We start from the raw sequence: 17188 nt of genomic DNA, 5'->3' as shown, positions 1-17188 counted from the left end.
GGCTGATAGAATCCTATAAGCCAATCAGAATTCGAGGGACGACCATCTTGGATGACGTCATTTAAAGGAACCTTCATTCGTCGTTAGTCCGTCGGTGAAGAAGGATGGCTCTGCGTCGGCTGCTTCAAGATGGTCCCGCTCCGCGCCGGATGGAAGAAGATAGAAGATGCCGCCTGGATGAAGATGTCTGCCGGTCCGTATGTCCTCTTCTGCCCGGATAGGATGAAGACTTCGGACCTTCTGGAGGAGCTCTTCTGCCCGGATAGGATGAAGACTTTGGACCCTCTTCTGGACGGATCGGTGATACCCGGCTGGGTGAAGATAAGGTAGGAGGATCTTCAGGGGCTTAGTGTTAGGTTTTTAAAGGGGGGTTTGGGTGGGTTAGATTAGGGGTATGTGGGTGGTGGGTTGTAATGTTGGGGGGTATTGTATGTTTTTTTACAGGCAAAAGAGCTGTTTTCTTTGGGGCATGCCCCGCAAAAGGCCCTTTTAAGGGCTGGTAAGGTAATAGAGCTGTCAACTTTTTATTTTAGAATAGGGTATGGCATTTTTTTTATTTTGGGGGGCTTTGTTATTTTTTTAGGGGGCTTAGAGTAGGTGTAATTAGTTTAAAATTCTTGTAATCTTTTTTTATTTTTTGTAATTTAGTGTTTGTTTTTGTAATTTAGTTTAGTTGATTTAATTGTAGGTAGTTTAGTTAATTTATTTATTGATATATTGTAGTGTTAGGTTTAATTGTAACTAAGGTTATGATTTATTTTACAGGTAATTTTGTAATTATTTTAACTAGGTAGCTATTAAATAGTTATTAACTATTTAATAGCTATTGTACCTAGTTCAAATAAATACAAAGTTGCCTGTAAAATAAATATAAATCATAAAATAGCTACAATATAATTATTCGTTATATTGTAGCTATATTAGGGTTTATTTTACAGGTAAGTATTTAGCTTTAAATAGGAATGATTCATTTAATAAGAGTTAATTTATTTTGTTAGATAAAAATTATATTTAACTTAGGGGGGTGTTAGTGTTAGGGTTAGACTTAGCTTTAGGGGTTAATACATTTATTAGAGTAGCGGCGAGGTCCGTCGGCAGATTAGGGGTTAATAAGTGTAGGTAAGGTAGCGGCGACATTGGGGGGGCAGATTAGGGGTTAATAATTATAATGTAGGTGTCGGCGACGTTGGGGGTAGCAGATTAGGGGTTCATAGGGATAACGTAGGTTGCGGCGGTGTCCGGAGCGGCAGATTAGGGGTTAATAATATAATGCAGGGGTCAGCGATAGCGGGGGTGGCAGATTAGGGGTTAATAAGTGTAAGGTTAGCGGTGTTTAGACTCAGGGTTCATGTTAGGGTTTTAGGTGCAGACTTAGGAAGTGTTTCCCCATAGGAAACAATGGGGCTGCGTTAGGAGCTGAATGCTGCTTTTTTGCAGGTGTTAGGTTTTTTTTTCAGCTCAAACTACCCCATTGTTTCCTATGGGGAAATCGTGCACGAGCACGTTTTTGAAGCTGGCCGGATCTGTAAGCAACGCTGGTATTTAGAGTTGAAGTGGCGGTAAATTATGCTCTACGCTCCCTTTTTGGAGCCCAACGCAGCCCTTCAGAGAACTCTAAATACCAGCGGTATTTAAAAGGTGCGGGGGGAAAAAACACTAGTAGCTAACGCACCCCTTTGGCCGCAAAACTCTAAATCTAGTATGTTTAAACAATATTAGTGTACTAAAACACCCCTCACATGGATGTGTATGACAATTATATGGTAAATAACAGAGGACAAGATTTATGGTGAACTATAGGAATATTATTTTTTTTTATTTCTTCTTTGATGAGGGGGCTGAGGTGACTGGAGTGGATTTCCTGGTTCTCCTTGTTTGGGAAGATTCAGATGATTCTGCTGGAGTGCTGGCCACAGATGATAGGCTGGAGGCAGTGTCCTGCTGGTGTGTGAAATGATCAACCAACACACCCAAGAGTTGGTTTTGTTCCCGCCATCTGTTGTCAATCTGCATCTGCATATCAGAAATAACTCTCATCATCTGCGACTGGTTTTGTACAATTGCAGTTAATGATGCTGCCATGTCCCTCTGCAGCTCTATGGTACGCTGGAGTAACCTCTGTTGGCTCCTGTGAAACCTGTGTTGGCCTTTTTGTCTGCTCTCGCAGCTTGTTATGAGCCTCCTCTGGAGTGAAATGTATTCCTCGCCCAGGGGAGAATACAGTGGATCTACAGGCTCTTGAGCAGCAGTGATTCTAGGTGCAGGTTCAGCTCTATCTGCTGGTGCTTCAGGGACAACTTCAGCTGCTGGTGCTTCAGGGACAACTTCAGCTGCATCTGCTTCATGGACAACTTCAGCTGCTGGTGCTTCAGGGACAACTTCAGCTGCTGGTGCTTCAGGGACAACTTCAGCTATATGCTCATCTGAGGATGGTGGAGCTCTCCCAAGGGAAGCGGATGGTGGAGCTCTCCCAAGGGAAGCAGATGGTGGAGCTCTCCCAAGGGAAGCGGATGGTGGAGCTCTCCCAAGAGAAGAGTATGGTGGAGCTCTCAGGTTGGATTGGTAGTCCCATTGACGACTAGTGTGTGACCACTCAGCCTGTCCAGTTTGAATTTCTTGCGGCATCCCCTGTGGGGAAAAGCCATGACTGGCCTGATATTGTGTTGGGGGGGGGGGTAAAGACATGGACCCTCCGTGGCTGACTTGGCTCCCCCTCAAAGCCAAAAGGATATTCCTCAGGCCAGGTATCTTGCCAGGGGTCGTATGCCAACGGTGGTGGCATAACTTCTGGGTCCTCAACAGAGGCAATCCAACTCTGCTCATGCCTGGGAGCATACTGTCCATGTTGCTGCCTGAAGACTGGTGGTGGAGGTGGCTGCATGGCTGTGACTGGTGGTGGAGGTGGCTGCATGCCTGTGACTGATGGTGGTGGTGGAGGTGGCGGCATGCCTGTTTGCAGCCTGGTGACAGGAGGTTCTGTGGAGGAGTCAAATGATGATAGGGATTAGTACAGTCATATATATGTCCATGTGGGCATATAATGTACATTGATACATGCTAGGGACAATACTCATTCTCATGTCAAACTGTATAACATGCACAATGTGATTTGTGATATGAGGGATTTTAATCTGCACAGTATACAGGTATGTGTTTCATACAATAGTTATGTGTACATGTCAGTGATGGAGAAAATGTGATCTTTAAGTGACACTATGGTCACACAATTTACTTTAGCCTGATGTAGGCACAGAACCTGCTTTCAGAGTTAAAAGTATTGTGATGGCTATAGTGTCCATTTACTGAAAACTCAACATGTGGCTTGTGGTCTGTGTTACTCTGAGACATGTTAGTATTGCACTATTCCACCTCATATCATGAATTGCATTGTGTTAAGTAGCATTAATGTCAAATATAATTGTAGATGTTTTTGTTAGTAGGCCAAATACCATGCTCCGCATTGTGTACATGAATGTGTGACATTAAAGGATGTTATATCTCAAATACATATAATACTGGTGTGTGGGATGTTACTCACCAGCATGAGGTGCTGTGGTTGCAGCCCCTGAGTCACGAGCCCCTGGAAGTCCACTGACTGCTGTGACACTCAGGGACCTGTGTATCATCTCCTGCCAGGTGTTGTATTCGGTTTCCAGGGGTGGACCACCCCCTGTTCCCCTCTGGTGCATGGCTTCCTGCCCCATCTTCTCTTTCCCCCGCCTCTTGCAATCCTTCCACCTTTTTTTAAGTCCCTCGACAGTCCTCCTCTGCGGGGCCACACTGTTTACAGCATCCTCTACCGCCAACCATGCTGCCTTACGCTTTCGGGCAACACCTTTGCCCTTCTCCTGGCCAAAGAGGGCACTGTGGTTGTCCATGATGGCCTGGACTAGCGCAACATTCTCATCGAAGGAAAAGTTTGGGCATCTCATGCGCTCCTCCTCTGTGGCCACCTGGCTTGCTCCCTGGGATGTCCCTGGTGTGGGTTCCTCCCTATCCTCTCCCTCCTCCCCCCTTCTGTCCCCATGTGCACCCTCTGTCCCTCTTCTAAGTGTGTCTGGTCTCTGGGCATCTCCCCTCCCATCATCCCTTCTAACTCTCCCTCTCCCCACTCCACTTACTCCCTGACGGGGACCCCGCTGCTCCTCCTGTCCGCTACAATACTCCTCTCCCTGCAACTCCGCTCCCATCCTCCCCTCCACCCTACCTCTCCCTACCATCCTCACACTACACACACTCACACACTCACACTCAGTCCCAGTTCAATCACACACAATCACAACCAAACACTCAGCCTATCACACTGTAAAATTGAAATAAAATGTGTGAGGTGTTAGAAAAAAAAGTGTTGTGTATTTTGTATATGTATGTATGCAATATGTGTGCAATATGTAAAAATAAGTGTAAGTAAATGTACAAGCTTACCCAAACAAAATCCAACTTAACTAACTATTATGCTGCGCCTCTCTCACTACTCTTACTAATCCTAAACTCACTGTAGTGTGCTGTAGCTCAACGAACCATCCAAACACACTGAAGAAAATGGCGGCTGCGCATGGGTTTATATCTGACTTTTGAATAGCGTAATTACGTCGCGCATTTTTAGATGGAGTTGCGGGTAATTTTTACAAGTCTTAGCCTAATTTGCATAAAACTACACTTTATTGAGACTTTACGTGGACAAAATACTGGCGTAAGTACTTGCGATGACTAAAATGTGTATTTGCGCACTTTTCGGAACGCCAGTTTGTCCTTCTTACGCCACTTTAGCATCTGACGGCGGCGTATATTGAATACCCCAATGTGCGAGGTGAAATTATGGGCTGCGCGGGTTCCCTCGCTTGCGCCGAAAACTACGCCGTATATCGGATCGCGCCCCAAAATTTCCTGAGTAGTTACATCCTATTGCAAAGGGTCTTTAAGCATCCAATCAGAATGTCAGTCCTGGGGCTTGCAAGGGACCGTGCATCTGTCATGTGCGGGCACAGTCATGTTATTTTCCTACTCAGGGATATGAAACAGTATGTTACATTATTGTAATAAAAAAAAGCACTAAGCAGTGACTTATACTTAATTTTAAAAGGATTCTACCTTTTATTTATTTTTTAAAACTTAATTTGTGATTCCTGCCACATCCCTGCAAGGGTCTGGAATCTCTACAGGAAAGCATATCTAGCTTGATGTCATACAACTAATATGAGCTGGTTTACTATTAAAGGGACAGTCTACTTCACAATTGTCCTTGTTTAAAAGATAGATAATCCATTATTTATTCCCCAGTCTTGCATAACCAATACAGTTATATTAATATGCTGTCTGCCTATTTGATTACCTTGTATCTAAGCCTCTGCAGACTGCCCCCTTATTTCAGTTCTTTTGACTTGCATTCAGTGCCCTCTCATAAGTAACTCCACAAGAGTAAGCACAATGTTATCTATAGGGCACACATGTTCTAGTGCTGCCTAGCTCTAAAAAACTGTCAAATGCACTGATATAACGTTAAGAGGCAGCCTTCAAGGTCTTAAAAATTAGCATATGAGGCTAAGCAAGAGAACAAAGCAAATTTGATGATATATAGTAAATTGAAAAGTTGTTTAAAATTGCATGCCCTATCTGAATTGTGAAAGTTTAGATTTGACTAGACTGTCCTTTTAAGTTAAAGGGACAGTCTACACCAGAATTGTTATTGTTTTAAAAGATAAATAATACCTTTCTTACCCATTCCCCAGTTTTGCATAAACAACACAGTTATATTTATATATTTTTTACCTCTGTAATTATCTTGTATCTAAGCCTCTGCAAACTGCCCCTTTATTTCAGTTCTTTTGACAGACTTGCAGTTTAGCCAATCAGTGATGGCTCCCAGGTAACTTCACGTGCATGAGCACAGTGTTATCTATATGAAAAACATGAACTAACACCCTCTAGTGGTGAAAAACCTGTTAAAATGCATTCTTAAGAGGCGGCCTTCAAGTTCTAAGAAATTAGCATTTGAACCTCCTAGGTTAAGCTTTTAACTAACAATACCAAGAATACAAAGAACAAAGAAAAATTGGTGATAAAAGTAAATTGGAAAAATGTTTAAAATTACATGCCCTATCTGAATCATGAAAGGTTTTTTGGGACTAGAGTAGATAAACAGGGAGTCAGTTTTTCCCATGCTCAGAAGAGGCAGAATGCATCTTAATTTATAAACATGTCAGCTCTCATATCTCCATAAGGGTAATGGATACCCTGAGAATTTCTAAGTGCTCATTTTGCAAAAAAATATGTTTACTTTTTTTTTTAATGTTTTTTATGTTTAACAAAATAAGTTTCATATCCGTTTAAGAAAATTTACTATAAAATCTCAATAGATTTCAGCAAAATCCCATGAGATCACAGAAAAGCAAAGTGTGAACTCAGCACTGATCAAGCTGATTGGCTGTTTATTTTTTTCTTCACCATGCAGATGACAGTGAGAAGCTTTGGTGGGCAGAAGGAATTCTGAGGTAAAATAGAGATGTTCAGGTGTCATTTTCTTGTCAGCTTTTTACAGTTATGGGCCTCACTTTCAAGCAAATTGACATATGGGTATTATGCCACTTTAATTGCATTTGATAAAAAAAACTATAAGGTAAATTACTTTACTCCATGTTGTTATTTGATATTTTATCCAGATTAATCAGCAACAAAAGTGTATTTTTCCCTCCTTGATAAGTAATACAAAATATAACAATAAAGTTAATCTTAAACAAAGTAAAAAACATTTTTTAAAAAGAAATATACGCAAATTTAATTTATCTTTTTCCCTTAGGTTTCTACTAGTTAAATACCCAAAGCAAAAAAGCTATCAGGTTTACTATTGTCAAGAACTCAGGAAATACCAAGTTAGATCGATCAGCGTCTCACTTTGCAATTATCTTGTTTATATATTGTTGGAATTTTCCCAGATCCTGCTTTAGCTCGTATTTTCCTTCCTTTTCTGTGGCGTTTTGCTTTTCTTTCTATAATAAAAGGGCTGGTCTATTAAAGAACCAAATCCCTCCTTTCCAGCATTGAATATCCAAAGTTCATTGCACAATTTCTTGTTTGTATTCATTGTATGCTACACTAGAACATATTCTGTGGGAAACGCATTCATCTGCAAGATTTATCTGGGCATGTGAGTTATATTTCTTTATACAATAATTACATGTTTAACAAAAATATATATGTTAGATTTCCTTTGAGTTCCATAAACAAATACATCTGACTCAGTTTAGGAGAAATAACGAATATCATCAAGTTAAATAATCTTTGGGTTAAAAGGGAGATTCACGTGGTAGGCGATTACCATGGAAGGGTTAATACAGTAATGTGTTGGTGGGTATGGTGTTAAGGGGTAAACAAGAGGTTAGCAGGCAGTGCAGTTACTGTTAAGAAGGGTGGTTAGAGGTTAAAAGTTAGGGTTGTAGAGTGCTCACGTGGTATAGGATTAAAGGGCATTAAACCCAAATTTTCTCTTTAATGATTCAGATAGAGAATACATTTTTAAACATCATTCCAATTTACTTCTATTATTTAATTTGCTGCAATCTTTAGATATCCTTTGTTAAAGAAATAGCAATGCACATTGGTGAGCCAATCACATGAGGCATCTATGTGCAGCCACCAATCAGAAGCTACTGAGCCTATCTAGATATGCTTTTTCAGGAAAGAATATCAAGAGACTGAAGCAAATTAGATAATAGAAGTAAATTAGAAAGTTGTTTAAAATGGTATACTCTATCTCAGTGTTTTTCAACCAGTGTGCCGTGGCACACTAGTGTGCCATGAGAGATCCTCAGGTGTGCCACGGCAGACTGACAACAGTGTGACATTTTTTTAAACTTTGCTTGTTTTTTACTCCCAGTGCAGGGGTAGTTTGTAGGAGGCATGGCATAACAGCACAATACATACAGTATGTGTATGTGTATGTGTATATATATATATATATATATATATATGCGCTGTATTAGGCTACAATGTGTGATTTTTTTAAAATTTTGGGATGGTGGTGTGCCACAGGATTTTTTTAATGTAAAAAAGTGTGCCACGGCAAAAAAAAGGTTAAAAATCACTGCTCTATCTGAATCATGAAAGAAAAAATGGTTTAGGTTTAATGTCCCTTTAAGAGTAATGTTTGTTTGTTTTTGTTTTTTACAGTGGGGGATTATGGTAAGGATTACTGGGGAAGCAGGTGGTCTGGGCAATACAATGATCCCTGATTTATAGAAATATCACTAAGAACTCACTTTATAATATAGGTACCTGGGCTTATTACAGGGGCAGATGCTACTTATTGGCTGGTCATTGTAAGAAGATAAAAGTGCAAAAAAAAAAATATTTAAAAGATGCCAGCATGTTTGGACAAAAAAATACTAATCACAGTGTGGAAAAACTGTTATATTCCATGGGTGATCCAGCTGCTGGGGGAAAAATAAAGCATAAGGAATAAAACTTCAACTTAAAGGTATATGAAACCCAAACATTTACTTTCATAATTCAGATAGAGCATGTGATTTGAAACAACTTTCTAATTTACTTCAATTATCAAATTTTCTTCGTTCCCATTTGTATCTTTGTTGAAAAACAGAGAAGTACGCGCAGCAGTTTTGCAAGAATGTTATCCATTTGCCAGAGCACTAGATGCAGCACTATTTCCTGCTATGTAGTGCTACAAATGCCTGCAACACAGAATATCATGGGGAAAAGTAATTTTGATAATAAAACTTTTTTAAATAGTATGCTGTGTCTGAAATTTTTTGGATTTCATATCCCTTTAAATGGACATTATACTCAAAATTGAACCCTAGGCCTAGAGTAGAAGCGGAGTGCTATGGTTATCACAAGTTATGCAAATTATATCTTGATTATTTGAATGCTCTAATCTGTACTACAAGCTGGGAATTAAAAAAATGTTCACTATACAAAAATGTGTGCTCGTTTTACAAGTTCATTGTTAACCACTGCACTCAAGTGGAAATTCAGTTAACGCTGATAATCTTAACCAAAGTGATAAGCTCTGGCACTATTGTTGAGACTGTTCACACAGCACTTGATAAACCATCTAACTGGCCTGTTTTTTTTTCATACAAGGCATTTTAGAAAGTAATAATATACAGTCGTTGGCATTAATTAAGGCTATATTGATATCTGTTTCATTGTTATTTAACTACTGGCTGCTTCTGAACTTTAAATATTTCAATATATTAATAGGCCAGTTAGATGTTATATTGCACAGCACACCAGAACCAATATAAACATGAGAATACATAAATAACAATCACAACATCTAGAAGAAAATAACATTATGCAAAAGTCTTCTTACAACACCTGAATAAATTACATTTTTACATTACTGCACTATTAAAAAAGAAGTTAAAAAGAATTGTCATTGTTCAAGATATTTTATTTTTCTCCATAATCACGTTGGGGCAAACAGGAACTTATACTTTGTGTTTAAGGGGTGTTTATACTTTGTGCTTAAGGGGTGTTTGTTCACTGTCAAGATTTATTGTGTGAATTTTTAAAAATACAAAGATGGAAAATGTTGGTAGTTAGATGCCATTACAAAAACAGAATGTCGTGATGTGGTGATAATGACAGAAATATTTTGAGGTTCTGAAATTAATAGTAGAATGAAGGATGCAAGAAAATAACAGTTTTGCACATTCGAAGTCACTCAATTTCAGTTATTGAAATTTCACCATTTTGCCGAAACACTATTTACTGTACAGTCTGAGAACTGTTTTGAGTCTATTATAGTAAATAGGAATAGTTATATCCACTTTTCCTGTACTGTTCATTCTAGAACATAACTTTGTAAAATTTAAAAACGCATATTTAACATTAAAGTAAGTTTAAAAAGTGTAAGAAATGTTACAGTATAATGCATAGAAATCGCATGTCCTACACACATGCACAGGTACCCAGACTGCACTAGCTTAAATAGTTAATAATTAATTTACAAATTTCACAATTCTTTTAAAACAGAAAAGGATCATTTCACACGTGTCATTTTTTTATTGTCATTTCACACTGTACAATGGTGTCAATCCAAACACCTGTGATGGAAGTGATAGTCAGCCTACCAGCCAGAGGTTTGTAATGAATTGTCCTGTACACACTGATTTTACTGTGCTTTTCAATAAAAGCTAAGTTTTATTTTATCATTATAAGCTGCTGCACTTTTTATTCATTTGGCCGTTTTGACCTTCTAAAGGGCCATTATATTAGGGGTTTCATTTGTTTAATGCGAAACTGGTTGGTTTGTTAAAACAAAACTATTGGAAATACAATTTACTTGCACAAATAATATTTCTGCTTTTAAAATTAGCTCACAGGTGCTTGTGGCATACTCACAGGCTCCCTTTTATTAAGCTGCAAATGCGATTGGCTGCATGCAAGCAGGGGGCAGCAATGCACAAGCAACAGCCGCTGCACATTCGCCGCAAAACTTGGCAGAAGTGGTTCATGACAGCCTTATCTGTTCTGCAAAATGATAACTGGGGGGCAACAGTATCAGTTTTACTGGATCGTAATTAGCACATATCTCTCTCACATTAGTCCCTAATCTCCCACAGTAATGAGGATGATACAACACTGAAGAGGCTTTTCAAGGAGACTCTAACACAATGCAAAATTGACTTAAAATGGCAGTTTTAAATCCATTATTATGAATGCATATCTTCTGCAATACAGTGATTAAATTCTGATGCATATATAACAAATGTCCCTTTAAATGTATAAACAATAGAAGACAGTTTCAATCGGTAAGAGGGACAGTAAAGTTGTAACAGTGCAATGACAGCTTTAATGGTCCTTTAACATATTTTGAAAAAAAGTCATGCAGAGCCTATAAACTCTATGGGGTAGATTTAACAAGCAGCGGATGCTGCTGTCTCTGCCCGAAGTTTCCAGCTCGCCGGAAATGTATGTATGTATGTATTGGGTACTTGTAAAGCGCAGCTAATCACCTGTAAGGGTCTCAAGGCGCTGCTCATTTTATCACCCTCGGAAGGATGAAAGGCTGAGTGGACCTCGCCGGGGATCGAACCTGCAACCCTTGGGTTACTACAGAGCTACAGAAGTTAAGAAGCAGCAGTGGTAAGACTGCTGCTCCTTAACTTCTGTGGCAGACTGCAATCATCCCGATCCGATATGATCGGGATGATTGACACCCCCTGCTAGCGGTTGATAGGCCGGAAATATGCAGGAGGCAGCATTGCACAAGCATTTCAAAAGAAATGCTTGTGCAATGTTAAATGCAGACAGCATATGCTGTCGGCATTTAGCGATGTCGGGCAGACATGATTTGCTACATCGAATCATTTACGCACGGCACTTGTTAAATTGACTCCTATGTCACCATTTAATTTCACACAAATCTGTTTAGTAATTTTAGTTGAAACCGTGCATAAACTTTTCCAACAGAGCCTTATTTAGAAATGTTCAAAAATTGCAGTTTTGGAATTATCCTTAAAGGATTCATTTGTAATTCAGTACGGTCTGAGGTTACTCTTAGAACCTACATAGATATTAGTAAATGCCTTCCTCCCCATGTCCCTTTTTTCACATGGCCATAGCTATTTACCTGTTAACTAGAAATAATTCTAACACATATTGTGTTCACCTCTTTTTCATTCTTTGGTCTCTTTTAGCTTCTTTTTAACCACTATAACATTCTGATTGTCCTATTACCTCTGGAATATACAGGATTTACATTATAGCCTATGCTGACATGATCCTGACCAACTGTATAATGACAGTAATGGCTAGTGCAGTGCTTCTCAACTCAAATATCCCGTGAAAAAGACCAGATTTTATGTATTTTGCCAACTTAAACTCATTAGTGTCTTAGCTACTGGGATTGACTCACCTGTTCTCAGGTAGAGAAATCCTTTTAATCTGGCATATCAGGTGAATTTGAGGATTTTAAGGGACAATGGACAAGGTGTTTATATAAAATATAATATTAGTTACAACAAATGAAAGTACTTAAGACTGGTGGTAAGCTGGAGAGTATTGTTGGTGTTAAATGATGTGGGGAGTTGGGGAGTTTAGTTGCTAAGGGTCCGGGATAGTTTCTATTTTTACAATGAGAACCTACTAAGTTCCTCATACAGTTCTGCTAGCTGGTGCTTTTTTACTTTGACAATTTAGATTTGTTTATTTCTTAAGCAAATAAAGAAACAGCCTCATAACAGCAAAAAGATATTTTCATTATTGTAATTCTCAATTATTTCTTATGCCTTGTTGAAATTCCAGAGTTAATGTGTCTCCATCATGTGGCTCTGTCTTCTGGTGCTCTCATTGCTGGCCCTGGTGTACAGATGGTACAGACAAAGTCAGATACTAGAGAATCTCTCAGATAAATATGTGCTGATCACAGGATGTGACTCTGGCTTTGGGAACTTAGCTGCAAAACAGCTGGATCGCCGTGGTCTGAAGGTGCTGGCTGCTTGTCTGACTGAGAAAGGTGCTGAGGAGCTGAAGAAGGAGACGTCCAGCAGACTGCAGACAGTGATCCTCGATGTTGCTGACAGCCAAAGTGTGAGCTCTGCTGCTAAATGGGTTGCTAGCATTGTTAGAGATGCAGGTATGTTAATCTATTTATTATTATGATAAAAGTATAGTTATGTACAGTAGGTATTATGCAGCCCTAGGCATTGAAACTTGATTTTACATCACATTTCCCTTCTATATTTCTCACTTCTTAGCAGTTACTTATTAATCACTTCCAGGCAGAGATCTGTTGAGCACTGCCGGTAATGATACATTTTGCTATCTCTTAACAAATTACAGGTTTTTCGTTTGTTAGAGCAAGTCATTTTTACACTAAAGGGACACTAAACATTAACTACATTTCATGCACCTTCATCTAATTATGGGTGTTGCCATTTTGGAATCTAGGTTACACTGCAGGTATACAAAGGAGAGTTGCTGCACATGTGCAAACCTAATATTACAAGTCCATTGTAGTGTGTTGGGGTGGCCAACTTCACTCAAGCACAGCCTATACTTTCAGTGGATATCGCAAAAGCGCTAACTTGCACTGGTATTAAAAATTGAAAGTTATGTGTGCTCAAGTGAAAGCCGAAACTGTGCGAGAATATTTAGCGTGACTTCAGACCTGAGTTGCAGAAAACACATGTAAAACACATTAAAATAAAGTTTTATACACATATATACAATATTTATTAAATACATTTTAATTAAAAAATGTTAAAAGGGTTAAAACACATATTTTACCTTAAATAAGAGCATAGGAATGTTAAGTATTCCTTACTCACTTTGGACCAGATTACACATGGATCGCTTACAGTTACGCACAAGGGGTTTGTCGCAGGTGTTAGCGTGTGTTGGGTGTTTCTCTCATATTTCAAGTTGAAAGTAAATTCGATCGCTTGAGCTCAGTTGAAGTTAAAGCGAGTCGGGTTAGTGCATCCTCAGAGCTCTGGTTAACTGTTTTGCAAAACAAAAAAGTGTCTCAAAACACATTTTATTATTATACTTTATTTTTGAAGCACCAACATATTCCACAGCGCTGTCCATGGGTACAATTATTTAAAAAAAAACAATTATATAAAACCTGTAAGAGACAGGAAAAAAATTACAAACACATACAGGAGGAATTGAGGGTCCTATTCCCGTGGGAACTTACAATCTAGAAGGTTAGGAGGTTGAGAAACAGGAGGTGAGGACTGCAAGATTGAGAAAGATGTTAATGTAGATGAGGGAAGTGAAATTAATTTATTATTGAGTTGGGTGGTAGGCTTCTCTGAACAAAAAAAGTCTTCAGGGAGCATTTAAAGGAAGAAAGATTAGGGCAAAGCCTGACAGCAAGAGGGAGAGAGTTCCAAAAGGTAGGTGCTGCACGAAAGAAGTCCTGCAGTCTAGCATAGGAAGAGGTGATAGTTGAATATGCAAGGAGCAGGTCATTGTTGGATCTTAGAGGGCAGGCTGGAGTATACTTGTTTATTAGAGAGGACAGGTAGTGGGGAGCGGCGCTGGTGAGAGCTTTGTATGTAAGGGTGAGAATTTTTAATTTAATTCTGCTGTGAATAGGGAGCCAATGAAGGGACTCACAGAGAGGTTCAGCAGATACAGAGTGAGGTGAAAGGTGGATTAGCCTGGCAGAGGCATTTAGGATGGATTGAAGGGGGGAGAGGTGGGAAAGAGGAAGGACAGTAAGTAGGTTATTGCAATAGTCAAGTCGGGAAATAACAAGGGAGTGGATTATTTTCTTTGTGCTGTTAGCGTTTAGAAAAGGGCGAATCTTGGAAATATTGCGTAGGTGGTTGCGGCAGGAAGTAGAAAGCAATCGGATGTGGGGGACGAAGGATAGATTTGAGTCAAGTGTAATTTCAAGGCAGCGTACTTGGGGCAATGGTAAATGGTGATGCTGTAGACAGGGATAGAGAAGTCAGAAGTCGGCGTAGAGCTTGAGGGGGGGGGGGGGGTTAGAAGGATCTTTAGGTTGTGAGAGGCCACCCAGGAAGAGATACCAGACAAGCAGTCGCTGACATGAGAAAGGACAGAGGGAGAGAGAGCAGGGGTGGAGAGTAGATCTGGGTGTCATCCGCATAAAGGTGATATTTGAAGCCATAACTTTTGAAAAGTTTACCCAGTTAAGAAGTATAAATGGAGAAGAGTAGAGGACCCAGAACAGATCCTTGAGGGACTCCAGGCATTGGAGAGGAGGAGTCACCGGCAAATGACACAGAGAAAGACCTGTGAGAAAGATAGGAGTGAATCCAAGAAAGAGCAGTGTCACAGAGGCCAAAAGAGCTAAGGGTCTGTAGGAGGAGGGGGTTGTCAACTGTGTCGAAGGAAGTTGAGAGCTCAAGTAAGATGAGTATAAAGTAGTGGCCAATACGTTTAGCAGAGAGAAGATCGTTAGTACCCTTGGTAAGGGCAGTCTCAGTTGAGTGTTTGGAGCGGAATCCAGATTGCAGGGGGTCAAGCAAGGAGTTGGTAGACAGTAAGTGGGTTAGGCGATTGTAAACTAATTTTTAAAGGAGTTTTGATGTTAGTGGAAGCAGCGGTATGGGGCGGTAACTTTCAGGAGAATTTGGGTCAAGGGAGGGTTTTTTGAGTATGGGAGTGATGTTTGCGTGTTTGAAAGAAGATGGGAATGAACCGGTAGAGAGAGATAGGTTGAACATGTGAGTAAGAGCAGGAGTGAGGGTGGAAGACAGGGAGGGTATTAGATTGGAAGGGATAGGGTCATGAGGCAGGAGGAAGATAGTAACAAAGAAACTTCATTCTCAGTGGCTGGATGGAAGATGTAGAGGGTGGCATAGGGAGTAACTGGGCCTGTTGTTGGAATATTGCAGGTTGGTGATGGGATGTTGCTTCGGATAGTACGTGTTTTGTTTTAAAAGTAGTCTGCCAGGTCTTGAGCACTAAAGACAGATGGGGAGGGTGGAGAAGGTGGGTAGAGGAAAGAGTTGAAGGTGGAGAAGAGTCGTTTAGGGTTTGAGGAAAGAGTAGATATGAGAGAAGATAAGTAGGTTTGCTTGGCTAAGTGAAGGTCAGAAGTGTATGAACGAAGAATAAACTTATAGTGTATAAAATCAGGTTCAGAGTGAGTTTTCCTCCAGACACGCTCAGCAGTACGGAAGCATTTTTGCAAATAGCATGTTTGCTAAGAGTGCCAGGGATGTAACTGACAGGGAGGGGCAAAGTGTGTCTAGTGCATAGAAAAGAGTTTTGTTATAGTGGGCTGTAGCGGATCAGGGCAGGTTATAGTGGAAGTGTGAGGGAGGAGATCTTAAATGATTTTTGAAAATTGGAGCGGATCCACAGTGTGTAGATTTCTACAGGTGTGGGGGCAGGATGGAGAAGAGGGTTTAGCTGTTGTTAATATTATAGGTGACCAGGTGATGGTCTGGAATAAGAAAAGGGCAACAGGTGAGGTCAGATATAGAGCAGAGGTAGGAAAATACCAGGTCAATGGAGTGTCCATTACGGTGAGTAGGGAATAGGGTGGATTGTGAGAGACCGAAGGAGGATGTGAGTGAAAGAAGTTTAGAGGCAGCAGGGGCAGATGGGTTGTCAATGGGAATGTTGAAGTCCCCAAGAATTAGGGTTGGTATAGTTGTAGAGAGAATGTGAGGAAGCCAGGCGGCAAAGTTGTCAAGGAATTGGGAGGTCGGTCCAGGAGGGCAATAGTTGACTGCCACTCTGAGGGAGAGGGGGGAGAACAGGCGAATACAGTGGACTTCAAAGGAGGAGAAGGAGAGAGATGGGATTGGAGGTAGGTACTGATAAGTGCAGACGGGGTAGAGCAGGATTCCGCCGCCACCACCGCCACCATGTTTCTCACCTAGATTATGAGTGGTGTGCAAAACTGCAGTTTTGCGAGCATGATATTTGCACAATATTTGCACTCCACTCAATAATACCAGTGCACGCAAATGTGCATTGTTATTACAAGTTAATTGCCTGAAAGTCTTGCGCTCATAAAAGCAAGGCTTCCATCGGCTCCAATAAGAGCCTCATTCTCCAGCCATGAGACACAGCAAAGAACCTAGCGCAGCACAGGGGGTAAGTTGTGCAGAGTTAGGCAGCAAATGAAAAACATATAAATACATATGTATATAAATAACACATAAATACATATGTATATAAATAAGCATATACATATTTATTTAAAGTAAAGACATAGTCCCCCATAAACTTCAATGAAAAAAAAGATGCTCTTTTTTTTTTTTTTTTTTTTTTTTTTTTAACACAAGGAACTGTCCACTTTATTTTAGGGGCAATTGGGGCACTTTTTTAAATCAAAAGTACAGTTAAAAAAAAATATTGCACAAAAAATGTATAAGGGCTCAAACATACAAAGGCAGGCAAAGGGCTTTAACATTGAGATACATACATATACACGTCTAAAGATGGATATGTATATACAGTATATATATATATATATATATATATATATATATATATATATATAATTATATAAATATAGGTACATTCTGGTACATTAAACTCTTTTTACATTAAGCCATTTCCATTAAGTGTTTTAGGATTGTAAAACAAAAAATAGTTTAATGTGACTCAGGTAGATTTCGAGTTATGTGCGCTAGAAGGTTTTTAACGAACGCAACAAAAGTTGCGTTATTTCACCCTCTATAGTGCAGCCATTACAAGTTTTGAAACAGCCAGCTTGTGCGTGCGA

General features: G+C 39.8%; 1 protein-coding gene across 1 annotated transcript in view; it reads left to right on the top strand.

Annotated features, from left to right (window-relative positions):
• Positions 1-7050: 7050 nt before the first annotated feature.
• The window catches only part of LOC128654296 (retinol dehydrogenase 7), a 100595-nt gene continuing 90457 nt past the window's right edge, over positions 7051-17188 (top strand). The window contains exons 1-2 of the mRNA XM_053708153.1: positions 7051-7144; positions 12271-12601. Coding sequence (XP_053564128.1) covers positions 12289-12601 — 313 coding nt within the window. The 5' untranslated portion in view covers positions 7051-7144; positions 12271-12288. The remainder of the gene's footprint in view (positions 7145-12270; positions 12602-17188) is intronic.

The sequence above is a fragment of the Bombina bombina genome, chromosome 3, assembly GCF_027579735.1.
Source record: "Bombina bombina isolate aBomBom1 chromosome 3, aBomBom1.pri, whole genome shotgun sequence".
Classification (NCBI taxonomy): domain Eukaryota; kingdom Metazoa; phylum Chordata; class Amphibia; order Anura; family Bombinatoridae; genus Bombina; species Bombina bombina.
The sequence above is the reverse complement of the archived record's forward strand: the minus strand, read 5'-3'. Positions and strand labels throughout refer to the sequence as shown.